Source organism: Pristis pectinata, chromosome 32 (assembly GCF_009764475.1).
Source record: "Pristis pectinata isolate sPriPec2 chromosome 32, sPriPec2.1.pri, whole genome shotgun sequence".
In the NCBI taxonomy this organism is placed as follows: domain Eukaryota; kingdom Metazoa; phylum Chordata; class Chondrichthyes; order Rhinopristiformes; family Pristidae; genus Pristis; species Pristis pectinata.
This window is the reverse complement of record NC_067436.1, coordinates 14,118,773-14,139,505: the sequence shown is the minus strand read 5'-3', so window position 1 is coordinate 14,139,505 and position 20,733 is coordinate 14,118,773. Positions and strand designations below refer to the sequence as shown.

The following is a 20,733-nucleotide window of genomic DNA, read 5'->3' as shown; positions in this document are numbered from 1 at the left end:
AACAGTCTCTTCCATATGAATCAGGACCCTGTCCACAACTGCTGTACACACTGTCTGAATCAGAAGCCTGCCTACAACTGATGCACACACAGTGTAACTCAGGACCCCCTGTCCACAACTGGTGTACACAGTCTGAATCAGAAGCCTGCCTACAACTGATGCACATACACTGTGAATCAGGACCATGTATACAACTTGTGTACACACAGTCTGAATCAGGACCATGCATACAACTGGTGTACCTGGACCAAGATGGATCCTGGCTGGAGTTGGTTGCTTCAGGTATCAATTAGTACAATGCTCTCAGGCTTGGCTTGGGTTTGAATTGTGCTTGGTTGGGTCGGGTTTAACTTTATGCCTCAGTGGATCTCTACACTGTTAATATGACTTTGATTGCGCACATTGTTATTACCACCAAACTTGAATTAAGTGTATTTTCTAGAGCTCAGGATGACACAGTGGTGCAGCTGGCGCTGTCTGTGTGGAGTTTGCACGTTCTCCATGTGACCATGTGGATTTCCTTTGATGCTCCCGTTTCCTCCCATGCCCCAAAGATGTGCGGGTTGGTAGGTTAATTGGCTGCTGTAAATTGCCCCTAGTGTCTAGGTGAGTGTAGAACCTGGGGAAGTTGCAGGGAATGTGTGGAGAGTGGGTTACAGGGAAAATTAGTGGGGCAATGGGATTGTTCTGTAGATCCAATGGGGTGAAATGAAATAAGACAAGCATCTGTGTTTTATTGATAACCAAAAATACATTTGCTGAGCACAAGCAAGATTCAAAGAAAAAAAAATGAACCAAAATTAAGAACTGAGAAATGCAAGGCCTATCTATACCAGGTGAGCCTTCTGTGTCTTCCTCTGGGGGAGTGGGTTCAGAAGGCCTGCAATAAGCTATTCAGAAGTACGAGGGGTTTTGACAGAATAAGGAGGAATAGGTTCCATTGGTAGAAGCCCCTGGAGAGGATACAGAAATGGCTTTAACAGAAATGTTCCAGGGGTAAGGAAAGGCTGGAGAAACTGGGATTGTTCGTAAAGCTGAGGTTAACATGATAGTACTAGACACAGTCAAAGAAAAACTGTTCCATGGGTGTTTGGTCTTGAGTCAAAGGAAACTCAAGGAAATCTTTTTTATACTGCAAGTGATTAGCATCTGGAATTCATTGTCTGAGAGGTGGCGGGACTTATTTATGGCTTCCAAAGGGGAACTGTATCAGTTCTCAAGGGAGGCAATATTGTAGGTAAGATGGACCAAGTAGGGATTGGCTGCTAGGAGATTAGAAAAGAGGCCTGCTTGGTTTCAGAATTAAAATCTGGCATGGCAGCAGCCAATCCGAACTCAGCCCATCCACGTCCAATCAAAACCTGGCCCATCCACGGCCAATCAAAACCCGGCTCATCCACGGCCAATCAAAACCCGGCCCATCCACAGCCAATCAAAACCTGGGCAGTCCGCAGCCAACCAAAACCCGGCCCAGCCACATCCTATCAAAACATGGCCCATCTACGCCCAATCAAACGATTCAAAGCCTGGCCTAGCCATGGCCAATCAAATCCTGGCTCAAGCCTGAGGACTCAGAATGTTTTTCCCGTAGCTGACCTACAATGCCAAACATGATTTTGATTTGTTTCAGGATGAAACACCAAACATTGATGAGGAATATAGATTCATGGTGTAATACCGAGCAAATCATCCCAGGATGGATAAATAGTGAGCTGGGCCCAACCTGCCTGAATATTTTATCAGACTACAAACCCAACATGACTGACCCGAACACGACACAAATAGTCCACCCTGCTGGGCTTGGGTGACAAGGCCAGGTTCTGAGCGAGAGTGCGGGGTATGCCCAGTAAATAAACCACAAGACCACATACCCTAAGGGCTCTTATTTTACCTCAATCTCATTTCAATTGCACCTTCTAAGTTACATGTGCCCACCTTATTTTGCTTTGAAAAATGTAAAACCCCAGAGATCTGTTTTGAAGATAATCCCTCATAAGAGATAAGATAGCTTTATTAGTCACATGTACATCGAAACACAAAGTGAAATGCATCTTTTGCGTAGAGTGTTCTGGGGGCAGCCCACAAGTGTCACCACGCTTCTGGCACTAACATAGCATGCCCACAACTTCCTAACCTGTACGTCTTTGGACTGTGGAGCACCCAAAGGAAACCCACGCAGACACAGGGAGAACGTACAAACTCCTTACAGACAGCTGGTGCTGTAATAGCGTTATGCTAACCGCTACACTACCGTACTTCATTTTAATGGGGAGGAAAATAACTTAAAAGTACGAATTAAACAACCTGGGCCAGCTGCTGAAAGTGTGCATGGATCTGAAAGGTGGGTGAGGATATTTTCAGCTCAACTGTGGTGGTGACTTCTATTCTCTATTCACAGAACATAGAACAGTACAGCAAGAAACAGCCCCTTCGGCCCACGATGTCTGTGCCAACCATGTTGTCAAATGAAACTAATTCCATCTGCCTGCATCTCCCTCCATTCTCTTCATATTTATGTGTCTATCTAAATGCCTCCTAAACGCCACTATCGTGTCTGCTTCCACCACTACCCCTGGCGGCCAGTTCCTGGCACCTACCACTCTCTTTGTAAAAGAAAACTTCTCCCTTAAACTTTCTCCCTCTCACGTTAAAGCCATGCCCTCCGGCATCTGTCATTTCTACCCTGGGAAAGAGACTCTGACTATTCCCCCATGTCATTCAATGCCACAGTGGCACAGGTAGCAGTGCTGCTGCCTCACAGCTCAGGTGACCCCAGGTTCAATTCCAACCTCCAGTGCTGTCTGTGCGGAGTCTGCACGTTCTCCCTGTGACCACGTGGGTTTCATCCGGATGCTCCAGTTTCCTCCCACGTCCCAAAGACATGCGGGTTGGTAGGTTAATTGGCCACTGTGAATTGCCCCCAGTGTGTGGGCGAGTGATGGAATCTGGGGGGAGTTGATGAGAATGTGGGGAGGGTAATATGTTATTAATGCAGGATTAGTGAAAATGGGTGCTTAATGGTTGGCATGGACTCTAGGGCTGAAGGGCCGGTTCTCTGTATTATTACTCTATGACTCTAGCTCGGCATATCTACTCACAGTGAGGAATCAACCAGAGTGAAATTTGTCTTCATCAGGTTGCCAGTTTAGTGCCGAGATCATATGACCATAAGCTGTTGGAGCAGAATTAGGCCATTCGGCCCATCGAGTTTGCTCCGCCATTCAATCATGGCTGATTTTTTTCATCCCCATAACCCTTAACCCCCTTACCAAGCAAGAACTTTTCAATCTCTGCCTTAAATACACCCAATGACTTGGCCTCCACCGCCCTCTGTGGCAACGAATTCCACAGATTCACCACCCTCTGGCTGAAGAAATTCCTCCTCATCTCAGTTTTAAAGGGACATTCCTTTATTCTGAGGCTGTGCCCTCGGATCCTGGACTCTCCTACAGATGGAAACATCCTCTCCATGTCCACTCTATCCAGGCCTTTCAGTATCCAGTAGGTTTCAATGAGATCCCCCCTCATCCTTCTGAACTCCATCGAGTACAGGCCCAGAGACATCAAACACACCTCATATGTCGAATCTTTCATTCTTGGGATCATCCTTGTGAACATGCTCTGGACCCTCTCCAGGGCCAGCACACCTTTCCCTTGATAAGGACCCAAAATTGTTCACAGTCAATGGAACCAAATGAGCGGAGGGGATAGTGGATGGTTGGTCGATTTCCAAGACCGAAGCAGGAAGTCTACTCCAACGGCCTCAGGATAGAGGCGCACGTGGGTACTCACACGTACACGCAAGTGCACACAGACACACAATGCAAACACACTGATGTGCGCACAAGCACACACATAGATGTGCATACAGACACATGCACATGCATGCACAAACACGCTCACATACGTATACACAGACAAATTCATTTTGCATCATGCTGACCTTTTACGCCAGTGACACCTGATTGAAGAATCAATTTTTCCCATCGCGATTTGCATTAACAACAATTTCTGGATCATGCCATCCACTCTGGATTTTCAACCGAGCAATGGTGAGGATCTCTTTGTGTCTCTGACACGACTTCCATGTGATGGTGTCACTTCCCGTACACTGCTCCTCTTGGGACATTACAGGGAAATCAGGCCCACAGATTTCATCAGCATTGGACATTTTTGGGATCCTCCCAACATTACCATGGGCTGGGACCCCTGTTCAGGTTAACTCCCTGACTTATTGCCAACCCTCTCTTCACTGACGCAACTGCCAATTGCCACAGCCTCTGACGATGGGAGAAGGCTCATGTAGAACATAATTACCAACACTGAGCAGATGGGCCAAATGACCTGTTTCTGTCCTGTAACATTCTACATAACCCTATTTATACCCGATTGGTCTCAGGGCCATTACCAACAAGCACTGCTTTCTTTCAGCTGCAACAAATTAAATGATCAAACACATTCCCTCATCATACACTCACAGACAATGCAGAGAAAAACAGCTTAGATCTCAACTCAGATTCTCAAGTGTGAAAGATCAATGCCAAATTGGTAAAGCCACCCACAACACAACAGCCATCTAAGACTACTTGTTTTTCATCTAACGAGACGCGGTTGATTTGCTTTATGGCATCATTGTATCCCTTTTCATCTGTACCCCAGTGAGAAAATCAGCAGGGGTAGGAACACATCTTGAGTGCTGGTGAGACTCTTACTATCACCCTGCTTAATATGCATTTCTGTTGACTTCAAGAGGGTTTGAATATCAGGAAGAGCTTCCAAGCCAAGGTGAATTTCTACTCCAAAACTGAGACAAAATATCGCCACGATAAGGTCATTGGAAAGGGAAAGTCCAACTCACCTCTCTTCTGCATAAAAACGAACAGGTCATCCAGGAACTCTTTCCGCTTGGGGTCGCTGTCCAGTTCATAGAGCTGTTGAGGGAAGTAAAGGAAACATTAAAAGAGGACAGCATGAGGTAGTCATGGTGCGAAGGAAATGGAGTCGCAACAGTACTCAGAGAACTTGCCCCACCTTTGGTAATATCTACAGGAGGCATTGCGTCAAGAAGGCAACATCCATCATCAAAGATCCCCACCATCCGGGCCGTGCCATCTTCTCGCAGTTACCATCGGGCAGGAGGTACAGAAGCCTGAAGTCCCTCACCACCAGGTTCAAGAACAGCTACTTCCCTTCGACCATTCGGTTCTTGAACCGACCTGCACAACCCTGATCACTACAACACTATGACCACTTTGATCACTTTGCACTAAAATTGACTGTATTTTAAATTCTAATTGTGTTCTTTCTTGTAAAAATTTGTGTTTAATTAATGTTTTTCTTGTGAATGTTGTGCAACTGATGCTATGTGCCTGTGATGCTGCTGCAAGTAAGTTTTTCATTGCACCTGTGCGTACATGCACGAGCATATGACAATAAACTCGACTTTGACTGTTTGGAAATAGGCTCCACTCAAAACATGCGTCAAGCCAAGAAACTCATAATGCTACAGGTGTAGAGTGGTTACATTGCAGGATGAGCAATCGACAGGAATGGACTAATGATCCAAAGACACAAGTTGAAATCTCATCAAGCCAGTTGCAGTAGTAAAGCTGATTAAATAAACTTGGAATGAAAATGCTAGTAATGGTGACTATGAAACTGCCAGACCATAGAAGCCTATGTAGTCCCCTAGAGCCCTTTAGGGGAAGAAATCTGCCATCCTTACCCAGTGTTGTCTAAATATGATTCATAACCTCACTCTGTAAATGGTCCAGCAAGATATTCAGTTCATGGACAATTAGGGACAGGGAAGAAGCAATGATGCCAACATTGAATAAAAAATAGGGATGTGAATGTCAATTAATTTAATGGAGACACAAGGGACTGCAGATGCTGGAATATGGAGCAACACACAAAAAGCTGGAGGAAATCAGCGGGTCAGGCAGCATCTGTGGAGGGAAACGAATAGATGACGTTTCAGGTTGAGAGCCAGATGAAGGGTCTCAATCCGAACTGTTGATTGTCCATTTCCCTCCATAGATGCTGCCTGACTCGCTGAGTTCCTCCAGCTTTCCGTCAATTAATTTAATGTTTGTGTACTCAACCTTAACACCTACTTGACTTACTTCTCTGTCCCTTTATCACCCATAATGATTCCAGCGATTAAAACCCACCATCAATTGTAATATGCTATACGTGGAAGTGGGTTTGGCAACCAGAACCTATCCATTAAGGAGACATACTTTCATAGTCTTTCACTAAGTAATAATGATGTCTGATGCTAGAGTACTTGGGTACTAAATTAATGCTCAAGTAATGCTAATTATGTCAAGTATCCATATCCACCACACTATTGAATCATTGAAGGAAAATCACTCCTACCAATGCTTCTAACAAATACACAGTCCTCCTGCAAAATATCAGAGGTTCTTTCTGGGTAGTTCTGCAATAATAATAAAGCCGATGTTTAATTCTCATGTGTGACAGCACAGTAATGCTTTTGGTAAACACAGACTTCAGACATTTCCAGCCACACGATATATAATAACTAATAAATGACTTGGCAGGTGCTTCATTTATTACTGGTTTCTATTAAGATTCTGGAAATGCTCAAAATATTGTCTCAGTAGCCAGAGACAAAGTTTGATGTTAATTCAAGATCTTGGCTTTCCTGTTAAATGTGGCCTGGGTCAATCAAAGCTCTTAGCACAAGCTAGAAATGGATGGATGTCTGCAAGTGAAAATGTGTAATAATGTCATCCAATTGTTGATGCTGTACTAAGTACTGCAATGAGTAATGAAAAATTGCCTTCTGAGGAATTCCATTGAACTTATTCAGCAATGTAAGATTTTACAGTTCCCCTGATTTGCATATTTATTCTTTTTTTCATGTCATATGCAAGCCATGTTCTTGGTTGAGCAGGGAGCACAAGCATCGGTGGCAGGAACACTTCCAGCCCAGTTTTAGAATCGAGCTGTCAGACCTGTCACACATGGTGCTTGACCACAAAACCCAAGGGAATTTTATAACTGACACGGCAGCAGTTGGGACAGAATTCAGAGGAGGTGGAACATGAGGGAATTTGATCTCCTTCCCACCATTTAGATGTATAAAACTGGTCCTACCACGGCAATGAATTCAAAGGCCGAAAGAAACATAGTGTAAGAAACACACCTGAACCCAGGGAAGCATCCCTGGTTGCTGACCATAGGTCGGGCTGCCTCACAGTTCCAACGATCTAAAAAGAAGTCTATCAGATCTAATAACTCACCTGGGAGATTCCAATTTTTTCTCACCCCTCAGAATTTCCCCAACTTGACTCCTAAAGCCCTGGCTCCAAATTCTACACCATACCCCAATCCTACCCTCCACAAGCAGGAGAGATCCTTCATCTCCACCTACCTCTTGTGCAGGTAATAAAATGAGAGGCTGAAGCTGCAGTGATGGTTTAGCATTAGCAACTGATGTCAAATTTCTGGGCCAGGTAAGAGAGATTTTAACGCGCTGGACTAAAACCTCTGGATAAACACTATCTGCTGTTGTACATACAATAAAATATTGAACAGCACAGGAACAGGCCCTTCGGCCCACAATGTCTGCACCGAACACCATGCCAAATCTCTTCTGCCTGCATGTGATCCATATCCCTCCATTCCCTGCATATTCATATGTCTAACAGCCTCTTAAACGTCACCATCGTATCTGCTCCCACCACCACCCCTGATACTGTTCTAGGTACCCACCACTCCCTGTGTAAAAAAACCTTGTCCCGCACGTCTCCTTTAGACTCCACCCCCCTCCCCCCACCTTAATTGACATTTCTATGCTGGGAGAAAGATGCAAAGCTTGAGGAGCTGATCCAAGAACAATCTCAGGATAACTGGGTATCCATGCAGGACAGAGATGAGACGAAATCTCCTGACCAAGAGGGTCCCTGGATGCTCAGTGACTGACATTCAAGACCAAACACAGTAGAGATTTGGATGCAAAGGGAAATCAAGGATTGCTAAGGACAGAGGCAGCCATAATCACTGCACAACAGAATAGCTACGTGTCGAATGCCCTGCTCTGTTTCCATTTCATGAGTCACGTTCTGAAATGACAACAAATTGTTCGTGACGTCATTCACCAGTCACCACAGTAGGTGAAAAATGGGGGCAGCATCCCCAGTGCCTTCCACAGTGAACACAGCCAAGTAATCTCTGGACAAAGTGGTTGAAAGTATTGCTGTGAGATCAGCACTTTAAATCAAGATTCTGCAACTGACGGGAACTCGGAAAATTAGAACTAAATCAGCCTGATGGTTACGGGATGTTTCTGTGGAAAGCAACTATCTGCTGACACTGGCTTAAAACAAAAGCCTCCGTCACAGCTCAGATACTCACTCATGGACTGAGATGAGAGTAGGGGGAGAACTGGGGAAGTCAGGGGAGACTAGTGATGAGACAGGAAGGATGTGGGAGAGGGATGGGAGCAGGAGAGAGAGAGAGAGAGAGAGAGAGGGAGAGAAGAGAGAGAGAAAGGGGGGGTGGACGAGAGAGGGGGGTGAGAGGAAAGAGGAGAGAAAGATGGGAGCAGGCAGGAGAGAGAGATGAGGGCAGGTGAGAGAGAGAGAATGGGGCGAGAGAGAGAGATGAGGGCAAGAGAGATGGGGCAGGCAGGAGAGGGGGCGAGAGAGAGGGTGAGAGAGCAGGAAGAGAGAGGGGGCAAGAGAGAGAGATGGCAAGAGGGAGACAGGAGAGAAATAGGGCAGGCAGGAGAGAGGGGGGCAGGAGAGAGGGCAGGAGAGAGAGGGGACAGAGAGGGGGCAGGAGAGAGAGGGGACAGGAGAGGGGGGCAGGAGAGGGGGCTGGAGAGAGGGGGGCAGGAGAGGGGGCTGGAGAGAGAGGGGGCAGGAGAGATGGAGCAGGAGGAGCAGGTGAGAGAGAGAGGGGTGGCAGGAGAGAGAGAAAGAGGGCAGGGGAGAGAGAGGGGGCAGGAGGGCGGCAGGAGAGAGAGGAGGCCAGGGGAGAGAGAGGGCAGAGAGAGGACAGCTAGAGAGGGAGCGAGGAGAGTGATCGAGGTAGTCAAGCGAAATAGAGAGAGTGAGGTAGAGGTAGAGAGTAGATACAAAGGTACAGAGAGAAAAATAAAGTGAGGGCAGGAACAAGTGAAAGTGAGAGCACACACAGCTGTTAGAGCTGCTGCCACATGGCTCCAAAGACCCGGGTTCAATCCTGACCTCCGGTGCTGTTTGTATGTTCTCCCTATGTCTGCACGTGTTTCCTCTAGGTGCTGCAGCACCCTCGCACATCCCAAAGATGTGCCGGTGGGTTACTTTGCCACTTACCTACATAGTAGCCAAAGGATGAAAGGGCGAGCTGATGGAGAGGTGAGGGAGATTACATAGCAGGGTGCAGGGAAATGAGCGGAGCGAGGTGGGATTATTCCACTGGAGACACCAGTGGCTAAGTCATCTGTGTCATGATATGTAAGTGAGGTTGAGGGAGAGTTTGAGAAGATAAGAATCCTAATTTAACCACAGCCGAGACAGAAAGGAGAAAAATCGAGAAGGTCTGACCTTGGCGAAGTCTTTGGCAGCCTCTCTTGCTCGTCCGCCATCAGCGTCTTCATTCCAGGCCAGACTCCCATTCTAAACATTACAAAGAGAAAGAGTAAAAGATGAAGATAGAGAGAGAAAAAAAATGAAGAGGACAGTTCTATGGATCTCTGGCCTGGAATAAGCACTGACAGCAGAACAACGTTGAGTGTGGATCAGTGGAAACCCCTCCTGAATTTAGGACTTGCTGCCAAATCACCATCCTGTCATAGGATTGGCTTTTCCTCAATAGTCATCACCCCTCCTACAGTCACAGTGAGTGGCAGGGTCCTGGGCAGTGTTGTTGAACAGAGAGACCTAGGGGTAAAAGTACATAGTTCCCAGAAAGTAGTGACACAAGTAGACAAAGCGGTGAAGGCGTTTGACAAGCTTGCCTTCATCAGCCACAGCATTGAGTACAAGAGCTGGGACACCACGTTACAGTTGTACAAGACGTCGGTGAGACTCCACTTGGAGTATTGTGTGTGGTTTTGTTCGCCCAGCTGTAAGAAGCACGTGATTAAGCTACATAGGGTGTAGAAAAGATTCACAAGGATTTTGCCAGGACTGGAGGGCTTGAGTTATAAAGAGAGATTAGATAGGCAGGAACTTCTTCCCCGGAGCGAAAGAGGTTGAGATGTGAGGGTTATTAAATTACGCAGGGCATACATAGACTGGATGGTCACAGTCTTTCTCTGGGTAGGGGAGTCTAAAGTTGGAGGGAGTAGGTTTAAGGTGAGAGGAGAAAATATTAAAGGGGATCTGAGGGGCAAATGTTTCACACAGAGGGTGCTGGATTTGAGAAACGAGCTGCCGGAGGTGATAGAGGCGGGTACGATTAGAAGGTTCGTAAAATATTTGGATAGGTACATGGATAGGAAGGGTTAAGAGAGTGAAAGGCCAAACGAGGTCAAACGGGATTAGCTTAGATAGGCGTTCTGGTCAGCATGGATAGGTTAGGCCGAAGGGGCTGTTTCGGAGCTGTACAACTCTATGGATCTTCTCTCCTGAAGTTGTGCACCACATTTGACTGCTTGCTGACCAAAACGGTTCAAAACATTTGCTCACCACCATCCGCTAAGTGAGCAATGCCTAGACTCCAAGATTTTAACAGCAAAAGGATAAGCTCATTTGTAGGCTGATAATGTTGTGCACAGATCAAATAATGATGAGGGCAGTCTCAGAGCTGTATTTAACTGTTAACTGCTGAAATAAGCAGGCAGGCAAAATATTGGTCAATGCATGCACCAACTTTCCATACTGGCAATAGGGAGCAGGCTCAGGAACACACCGCACTTCTCAGTTCTTTTTCGGATAAAAGGCTGCACCACAATCATTGTATTCACAACAAAACTCTTAGGTTTCTAAATGTGATAGAATGCTAGGCCCAAAGCCAACTTCTACATGTTAGACTGCATCCAAGTGCGGGGGCTTCAGCGGAATCCAAGTGCCATGCCGAGTCTACGGGAAGAAGTTGTCGTAGCAACATAGTGAAATATCCATTCAATTGATGACAGAGTCAGGGGGGGGCTTCATGGCTGGGAGACCATGCGTCAGTGTGGAGATTAAAGCCTTGAAATCTCACTCTACTACATTATCATTGTCACCTCACACATTCATATCAAATTCTTTTTGCGTTAGTTAAATGGCAGCACGAGCCCACAAGGTTAGCTGTTGGCGTGCCTGGATAATGATGTGAATGTTAACACGCCATTGTCATAGCACAGTTTATTTTTAACCACAAACACACGTGTTTATACATCACAGTGTGCAAGTTCCTGTCAAACCCAAGGGAAGCATACTTCTCCTTTTCAGTTGTACCCACTTGTCGGTTTGATGGACTGGATTCTGTTGCACGCACTTGTTGCTAAATTACATCAACATCACACAAGTAACTTATCCGAGTCCTTTATATCGTAAGAGCAATGAACAGTAGACCATTCAGCCCCTCGGGCCTGCTGCAGATTCAATAGATCGTGGCTTCAATTCCACTCACCCACTTGTTCCCCACAATCCTCGATTTCCCCTACAGATTACGTCCTTCAATGATTTAGTCCTCACTGCTCCCTAGGAGAGAGAGTTCTGTCGATTCACAACCCTCAGAGAGGAAATTCCATCATCAAAGATCACTTTGATCACTTTGCACCATAATGGACTTTGTTATTTTTTTTCTGATTGTGTTCTTTCTTGTAAAAATTGTGCATAATTTATGTTTTTCTTGTGAATGCTGTGTATCTGATGCTATGTGCCTGTGATGCTGCTGCAAGTAAGTTTTTCATTGCACCTGTGCGAACATGGACTTGTGCATATGACAATAAACTCAACTTTAACTTTGAAACTCTTCTTCATTTCCAAATAAAATGAGTGACTTCTTATTCTAAAACTATGCCCCTCCCTGACCCAGTTTGAGATTCCCCCACAAGGGGAAACAACCTCTCAGCATTTACCCTGTCTCAGAATCTTCTGCTTCAAGGACATCACCTCTCATTATTCCAAAATTCTGAAGAATATTCCCCCAACCTGTTCAACCTTTCCTCATGAGACAACCCTTCACCTCAGGAATTAATCCTGTGAGTCTGCTGTGAACTTCCTCCAGTGAAAGATCTCCTTCCTTAAGAAAACCAGAATTGTACATTGAATCTCAGATGTGGTCTCACCAATGTACAGCTGTTGGAAGATTTCCCTACTCTTATAATCCATAGCTTTGCATTAAAGACCAACACTGAACGTGCCTTCAGGGTAATCTTGTTGGCAAAACAGACATAGCACTGAGTAATGACACTATGCATGGCACCAGGGTCTTGCACAACTGAGACATAACATGAATTAGAAGGCAGTTCCTCCCATAACTCTCTTGATAAATCTGATGGTTCCTCCCACAGCATAGCCATCTGTTAAAATTTCTCAGTCCTTCTGAATATCTCTTCCCATTCAGAAATATTCCTAAACTATTAAAAATTATCTAAACAAAATATAGAATATTATTCAAAAATGACTTCTTAATGCTTTTAAATAATTAACCACATTACTGCAAACACCAATAATGGGAATGAAAGAGGTGCCTTGATGGAAAGTGTTTCACTGCGATAAATTTCATCAATCAAGAAGGGTATCACGGTGGCAGAACTAGTAGAGCTGCTAGTGATTTAGTGGAGCTACTGCTTTTCACAGAGCGAGTGACCCGGGTTTAATCCTGACCTCGGGTGCTATCTGTGTGGAGTTTGCATGCTTTCCCTGTGACCACATGTGTTTCCCCCGTGTGCTCCAGTTTCCTCCCACATCCCAAAGGAGGCAGCTTGGTTGGATAACTAGCCATTGTAAATTGCCACCAGTGTGTAGATAAGTGGTAGAATCTGGAGGAGAGTTGGAGGGAATGAAATGGTTTGGGTAGGAAGGTGGGTGGTTGATGGGATTCTGTGGGTTGAAGGGCCTCTTTCTGTGCTGTATATCTCTATGGCTGGGTGAAATGCATTGAGGGCAATTAGTTAGAGTGTGTGGACAGAGATTTGAAATGCCAAGTGTTGTAAATGGAATACATGTCCTCCAAAGAGACAATGGCTTTGTAGCTGAAATGTAGCGCAACAACCGATCTGCTGGAAAAAACTCAGCGGGTCGAGCAGCGTCCGTGGGAGGGAAGGAATTGACATTTCAGGTTGAAACCCTGAATCAAGAGTCCTGATGCAGGGTTTCGACCTGAAACCTCAACCCTTTCCTCCCACAGATGCTGCTCGACCCGCTGAGTTCCTCCAGCAGATCGGTTGTTGCTCCAGATTCCAGAATGTGCAATTTCCTGTGTCTCCTCTGTAGCTGAAATATGTTAATCGAGTATTTGTCAAGCGAGGAGTTACCCTAAGCAGACTGCTAATGAGGCGAGGCTTCCCCCAAAGCGCAGCTGGGTCAGGCTGCCATCAGCAGGACAGACCTACTCTGGCGTTATCTGGAAATGGGCCTTGTGTTGACAGCAACGAGGTCGCTGAGAGCAATGTTAGTGCAAACTTAATCAATGCATTATCAAAGAGACGGCAGATTAACAGTTCCCAGGGAACATTCCCCTCCATAAAACCTTCGGCTCAATGGGAGCTTTGAGCTGTGGGAGAGATCTTCGCTTGCACACACTTAAGTCTTGCAAGTGTCAGAGGGTCATACAGCACGGAAACAGGCCCTTCAGCCCAACAGGTCCATGCCGACCAAGATTCCTATCTAAACCGGTTCCCATTGGCCTGTGTTTGGGCTACATCCTTCAAAACCTTTCTTATCCATGTACCTGTCCAAGTTCCTTTTAAATGTCGTTAATGTACCTGCCTCAACCACTTCCTCTGGCAGCTTGTTCCATATACTGACAACACCCTGGGTGAAAAAGTTGCCCTCAGGTTCCTATTAAATCTCTCCCTTCTCGCTTTACACCTATGCTCTCTAGTTCTCAATTCCCCAACCCTGGGAAAAAGACTGTGTGCATTCACCCTACGCTCCTCATGATATACACCTCTATAAGATCACTCCTCATTCTCCTACACTCCACGGAACGAAGTGGAAAGGGGTGAGGACTTGTTTGTGAGCAGGAATTTCACTGTGAGGGAGGGTGGGGTCTCCTTCGTGTGGTGCTGAAATTATATTGAACCCATCAGAGATTTAATTCACCTTCACAAGCCCTGGGCTGCTTCTGTGCTGAGGCTCATTTTCAGACATTGGAGGCAGGGTCTCATAATGCCACATGAAGGGAAGTTGTGGATTGGTGGGGGGGGGGGGGGGTGGTGGGGTGGGTCGGGTCAGGGGCAGAAAATGTCTTCAGCTCTCTCAGGATGGCAAGATGAGCCAAATGTGCAGGGTTGCAGGAACCCAGCCCACTGCGTCCTCACTGCTAGCCAACAGCTGTTGGCCACCCACAGTGGGGTTGACGTTTAAGAATAGAGAGGTTATGTACCAGTTGTATATGGTGTTGGAGGGGCCGCACTTGGAGTACTGTGCACAGTTTTGGCCCCCTCCCTAAGAAAGGATCTAGTAGCATTGGAGCCAGTCCAAAGGAGATTCACAAGGGTACTTCCTAGGATATGAGGGTTGTCCTATCAAGAGAAGCTAGATAGTTTGGGCTTGTACTCCTTGGAGTTTAGAAGAATGAGGAGTGACCTTATTCAAACATATCAGGGTGCTCGACAGGGTAGACGTTGAGGTGTTTCCACAAGTGCGAGAGTCACGAAAGAGGGGACATAGTTACAAAATAAGTGGCTGGTCACTTAAAACAGAACTGTGCAGAAATTTCTTCCCCAAAGGATATTGAATCTCTGGAATACTCTGCTCCAGAGGGCGGTGGAAGGCCAGTTATTAAATGTATCTAAGGTGGCAATAGAAAAATATTTGAAGGATCATGGAATTGAGGGTTATGGGGAAATGGGCCACAAGAGGCCTGCATAGATGAGCCATGATTGTATTGAATGGCGGGGCAGGCTCCCGCGCCTATTTCTTTGTGTACTGTCTCTGGCCCTCAACTCTGCAGTAGAATTGCTTCTCCCCTGCTTTTGGTGTGCGTGTTAATCCACAGAAGCCTTCCTGCCTCAGCTGAGGAGAGTAGTGAGAGCAGTCTTGTCAAGGTAACAGCTGGGAATGACAAACTGGCACTGAGCCAGAAGCAGTTTAGCTGACGATGCCTCGCTGCTAATTGATGCTGGGAAGGAGGATTTATTAGATTAAATTAAACAAGACAAGCATTAGGACAACTTCACTGTTACCGATTTCCACAATATCAACACTCTGAGGCACAATGTCAGTCCTGGGTAATTAATCATTGTAATGTGAAGCAAGGGATCCAAGGAGCACAATGTAAAGTTTCTTTCATTACACACAACACACAAAGGCACATGGAAGGGGAGACAGAGGAAAGGTGAACTCTGGTAACTAGCGTGCGTTGTTTTTCAGAAGGAAGACAGCTTGGCGAGTGATTCACCACAGCGTTCATTTGTAAAACCCGAACGTTTATGACCACTGGGGACCTCTTATGATCGTGGCTTTGAGCAGAACCTGTCCATGCATTAATGCTGCAGTGTCCAATGGAATGTGCAGAATGCAGGCTTTTTAAACCTCTTTCAGGAGACAGGAAATGCAGAATGATTCAGCCTGTCAGAATGCAGAGAGAGGGGAAATGAGACAATGCCATTTCCGAATTTGCCCTTTTATAAAGAGGAAAGTGATTTAAGGAGGCTTCCTTGAGACTCCAAATCTAAGCTGGAAAGAGTGCAAAGAAGGCTTACGAAGATGTTGCCAGGACTTGAGGGCCTGAGTTATAGGGAGAGGTTGGGCAGGCTAGGACTTTATTCCTTGGAGCGTAGGAGACTGAGGGGTGACCTTATAGAGGTGCATAAAATCATGACACGCATAGATAAGGTGAATGCACTCAGTCTTTTTCCCAGGGAAAGGGTATCAAAAACTAGAGGGCATGGGTTTAAGGTGAGAGGGGAAAGGTTTAAAAGGGACCTAAGGGGCAACTTGTTCACGCAGAGGGTGGTGGGTGTATGGAATGAGCTGCCAGAGAAAGTAGTTGAGGCAGGTATGATAACATTGTTTAAAAGATATTTGGACAGTTACATGGATAGAAAAGGTTTAGAGATATGAGCCAAATGCTGGCAAATGGGACTAGCTTAGGTGGGCCCCTTGGTCAGCATGGACAAGTTGGGCCGAAGGACCTGTTTCCTTGATGTATTACTCTATGAGTTTATGAGACAAATATGGAATAAGGTGTTGGCCATTTCTTCTGGAGGGGAAGTCCCTCACTCATTAATACATTAGTGGCCAGTTATAGAATTACAGAATCATAAAAAGGCTGGAAGGAGACCAATCTGCCCGTCAAAAGCACACTAGCCATTTTTTCTCAAATCCCTTCAAACCTTTGACCTAAAAAGGATTAGATTTTTTTTTACACACATTAACAGAACCACCGGAAATGGGGATTCCATATCAACCTGGTAAATCTCTGTTTATTATAAATATATCATTTTGGCAAGGAGATCAGTCTTTCTTTCTCTCTTAACTGTCTTGTGTAATTTACGTATAATTTATGTTCTGTGTTGTCTGAACCTACATGCCTGTGATGCTGCTGCAAGGTAGTTTTTCGTTGTACCTGTACCTCACCGTACTTGTGCACATGACAATAAACTCCACTTGACTTGATCGGTACGCAACACTACAGGTGGTGTCTCTTTGGGACCCGATGTAATTGCCGTTAAGACATCTCTCCTTTTGCACTTAAATCCTCCTGCATCAACAGCCCACATACCATTTGTCTTCCTAATTGGTTGCTATACCTGCATGTTAACGCTCAGTGATTAGCACCAAGGTTCCTCTGAACAATGTCTTTCAAACTCTGACCATTTAAACAAAATACTTCCTTCCCTGTTTTTCCCACGGTGAACTACATTATATTCTCACACCTTCTACAGTGCATTCCATCTGTTGTAAAGGAGTTGAGCTTCATCATCAGCATCTTCTCCCTAGGGACTTCTGCTATGCCTGTGTGGAGGGGTGTGTGGAGGGGTCACACCACATTGCAGGCAGTACAGAGTGCTGAACTGTAGTAAAAAACAAACTACAGGAGGAACTCAGCAGGTCAGGCAGCATCTGTGGAGGAAATGGACAGTCGATGTTTCGAGTAAGGCCCTTCATCTGGAGGAAGGATGGGAGGCCCATCCAAGGTCACACGGAGCACTGCTGCACATCAAGTCACTCCCCGGGGTCTGAGGTACAAACCCCACACCTTCCAACACTAGCACCACACCAACCCTTTCCACCGATTAACTACGCTTAAATGCCTAACAGGCAGACTTCTCCAATAACAATCCTACAGAGTCATAGAGCAATACAGCAGGGATACAGGCCCTTCGGCCCAACGAGTCCATGCTGACCACGGTGCCTACCCAGCTAATGGCAATTTCCTGTGTTTGGCCCATATCCCTCCAAACCCCACCCCTCCATGTACCTATCCAAGTTCTTCTTAAGTGATACTATTGCACCTGCCTCAACCACTTCCTCTGGCAGCTCGTTCCATATACTCACCACTCTGCGTGAAAAAGTTGCCCCTCAGGTCCCTTTTAAATCTTTCCCTTCTCACCCTAAACCTATGCTCCCTAGTTTTGGACTCCCCTACCCTGGGGAAAAGACTGTTACCGTCCACCTTATCTGTGCCTCTCATAATTTTAAACACTTCTATAAGGTCACTCCTCATTCTCCTACTTTCCAAGGAATAAAGTCCTAGCCTGGCCAACCTCTCCCTATAACTCAGGCCCTCTAGTCCTGGCAACACCCTTGTAAATCTTCTCGGCACTATTTCTAGTTTAACCATGTCTTTCCTAAAACATGGTGACCAAAACCATACACAGTACTCCAAGTGCGGCCTCACCAATGACATATATAACTGCAACACAATGTCCCAACTCCTAACTTAATTTCTATTTTACCCATTCCTGCATAGGCACACGAATATGCAGAGAATGGAGGGATATGGACCACATGCAGACAGAAGGGATTAGGTGTTATTAGCTTAATTAGTTCAGCACAACATTGTGGCCCGAAGGGCCTGTTCCTGTGCTGTACTCTTCTATGTTCTGTGTTCTAATCCATCTCGTGACTGGAAGAAATAGCAGGAGCAATACATTCAGCCCTTCTCGCCTTCTCTGCCATTCAGTGTGATGCTATCCGATCTTTCAACTCAGTACTACTTTCCTACACTAACCCTTTATCCCTTAATATCTGAAAAACTATCTGATAATAATTAAGTCATGATTCATTTTTATTTCAAAACCACACCAATTTTCTGGCTTAATTTTAAGCAAAAAGTCCTGGCGTAGAACAGGCTGGGAGAATGAAGCAAACAAAGAAAAGACCCTCAAGATTGTGGGAAGAGTAACAGCCCCGGCCCATTATTTACCCTTCAACCATCACCGGTTAAACAAAAACTGGATGTTGTTACATCACTGTGTGTGGGAGGGGAGCAGGCAGATCCCAGGAGCTGTCTGCGTCCTGTGGCCAAGAAGGCTGTGGGATGGAGACCACAGACTTCCATTGCCTCCTCGCTACTGAACTCAGACTTCTTCCTGTCAAGTGCGTGCGGTCATATTACATGATGCCACCTGCCCTCTCCTCGCCTTTGCCAATGGGGTTAACCTCCCATCCCCAACTTAATCATACCACTCTTGCAGACATTCCCTTTGTACATGGGACTGAGACGAGGAGAAATAAGAGTTATAGGGTTACACAGCACAGAAACAGGCCCTTCAGCCCAACTTGTCCATGCTGACAAGGTTCCCTCCTGAGTTAGAACCACTTTCCTGCATTTCGCCTATATCCTTCTAAACCCCTCCTGTTCCAGGTACCTGTCCAAATGTCTTCTGAACACTGTAACTGTACCCACCTCTCCCATTTCCTCTGGCAGCTTGTTCCATGTACCCATTATGTCCTGTGTGAAAAACTTGCCTTTCAAGTCCCCTTTAAATCTTTCCCCTCTCATCTTGAATCTATGCCCTCTACTTTTAGACTCCCCCCTGGGAAAAGGACTGACTATCCACTTTATCTATGCCCCTGATTTTATAAACCTCTGTAAGGTCACCCCTCATCCTCCTTTGCTCCAGAGAAAACAGTTCCAGCCTTTCCTTTCTCTCCTTGTAACTCAAGGCATCTCGTGCAGGAATCTTTTCTGTACCCTCGCTGGCTTAATCACTTCCTTCCTATAATATGGTGACCAGAATAATCTCAGCAACGTCCTATACAGCTGTAAACATGACACCCCAACTCTTGTACTCAGTCCGATGAAGGCAAGCATGCCATACACCTCGTTCACCACTTTGTCTACCTGTGTCACCAACTAGTGTCTTCACTCAGAGGCTGGTGGACCTATGGAATTTGCTACCACAGAAGGTTGTCCACGCCATGTCCCTGAATATATTTAAGGAGTTGATTCTAGACACAAAGGGCATTGACAAGTATGGGGAGGGCAGGAATATTATCTTCAGATTAAGGATCAGCCATGGTCATACTGAATGGTGAAGCAGACTTGAAGGTGCAGTCACCTACTCCTGCTCCTATTTTCTATGCTTGGGCGGGGGCAGAGCTAAGGGTGATGCTTCTCGTCTGTTCCATCTCCAACTTTACAAAAGAGACCCCAGTTCAAAAGTATTCATTGGCTGTAAAGCGCTTTGTGACGTTCTTAAATGAGCAACAGAAAGCAAACTCTTTTGTTGTATGTTACAGAACAGGAGCATCTTCATCGGATCACAAAATGAAACAGGCTGTAGTTTGTTATAAACATTAGCTCTTTAGCAAGAAGAAAATGATTCTCTTTTTGGAATCTGAAAGAAATGTTTCCAAATTTAAAAACAAAAACTGGGGTGGTGGGAGATAGGCTGTCGTAAGTCACAGTTCTGAAACTACTTAAAGCCGATCAGGTTTCCTGGCCTTGGGGCAGTGTGGGGAAGGAGGAGGGGTGGTCTATAAGAAAGGTCAGCGTCATAATGGAGCCAACATCCCAATCTGAAATCATCAATAATTAAATCTCTAAAGAGGCTAAGCTTCCTTTATTAAAAAAGATGACTGAGCGACAGATGTAAATGGTCACTCACTATGTCCTTCCCACCCGGTCAGTTCAATGAACTATTCTTTACAGCTTTCTACTTAGCATGAATTTTTCATGCCTCCTGCTGATTTGCAGTGACGACTCTGACAATGCTGAGAGCATCAGAAGCAGACGGACCTTTCCTCTTACTGCACGACATGAAGATGCCCTCAGATTTAGCATTGTTTGGCAAGACTGTTTGTGAGCAAGGGGAGATGCTTCAAGGGGGGCGAAATGTAGTAGGAGACAGCAGGAGCTGTAGTTGAGTGGCCTCACAATCTACCTCATTATGACCTTGCACCTTATTGTCTACCTGCACTGCACTTTCTCTGTAACTGTTACACTTTATTCTGCATTCTGTTATTGTTTTACCCTGTACTCGATGCACTGTGTGTAATGAATGGATCTGTACGAACGGTATGCAAGACAAGTTTTTCAGCGTACCTCGGTACGTGTGACAATAATAAACCAATTCCAGTTGGCAGCACTCATTCCTCTTGGCCTGTGATTTGATTAACAGGCATTGGTAAGCTTGACCAAATCAAGGGGATCGAGGTGTGAGGA

At 45.7% G+C, this 20,733-nt stretch overlaps 1 protein-coding gene across 7 annotated transcripts in view; it reads right to left on the bottom strand.

Moving 5' to 3' along the window:
* Positions 1 to 20,733, bottom strand: part of LOC127585350 (AT-rich interactive domain-containing protein 3B-like) — a 203,318-nt gene that overhangs the window by 109,925 nt on the left and 72,660 nt on the right. For 6 of the 7 annotated variants that reach the window (XM_052042751.1, XM_052042752.1, XM_052042750.1 and 3 more), the window contains 2 exons: positions 9,561 to 9,632; positions 4,859 to 4,931 (listed from right to left, as the gene is read on the bottom strand). In XM_052042751.1, coding sequence (XP_051898711.1) covers positions 4,859 to 4,931; positions 9,561 to 9,632 — 145 coding nt within the window. The remainder of the gene's footprint in view (positions 1 to 4,858; positions 4,932 to 9,560; positions 9,633 to 20,733) is intronic. The other variant, XM_052042753.1, reaches the window with a different exon arrangement.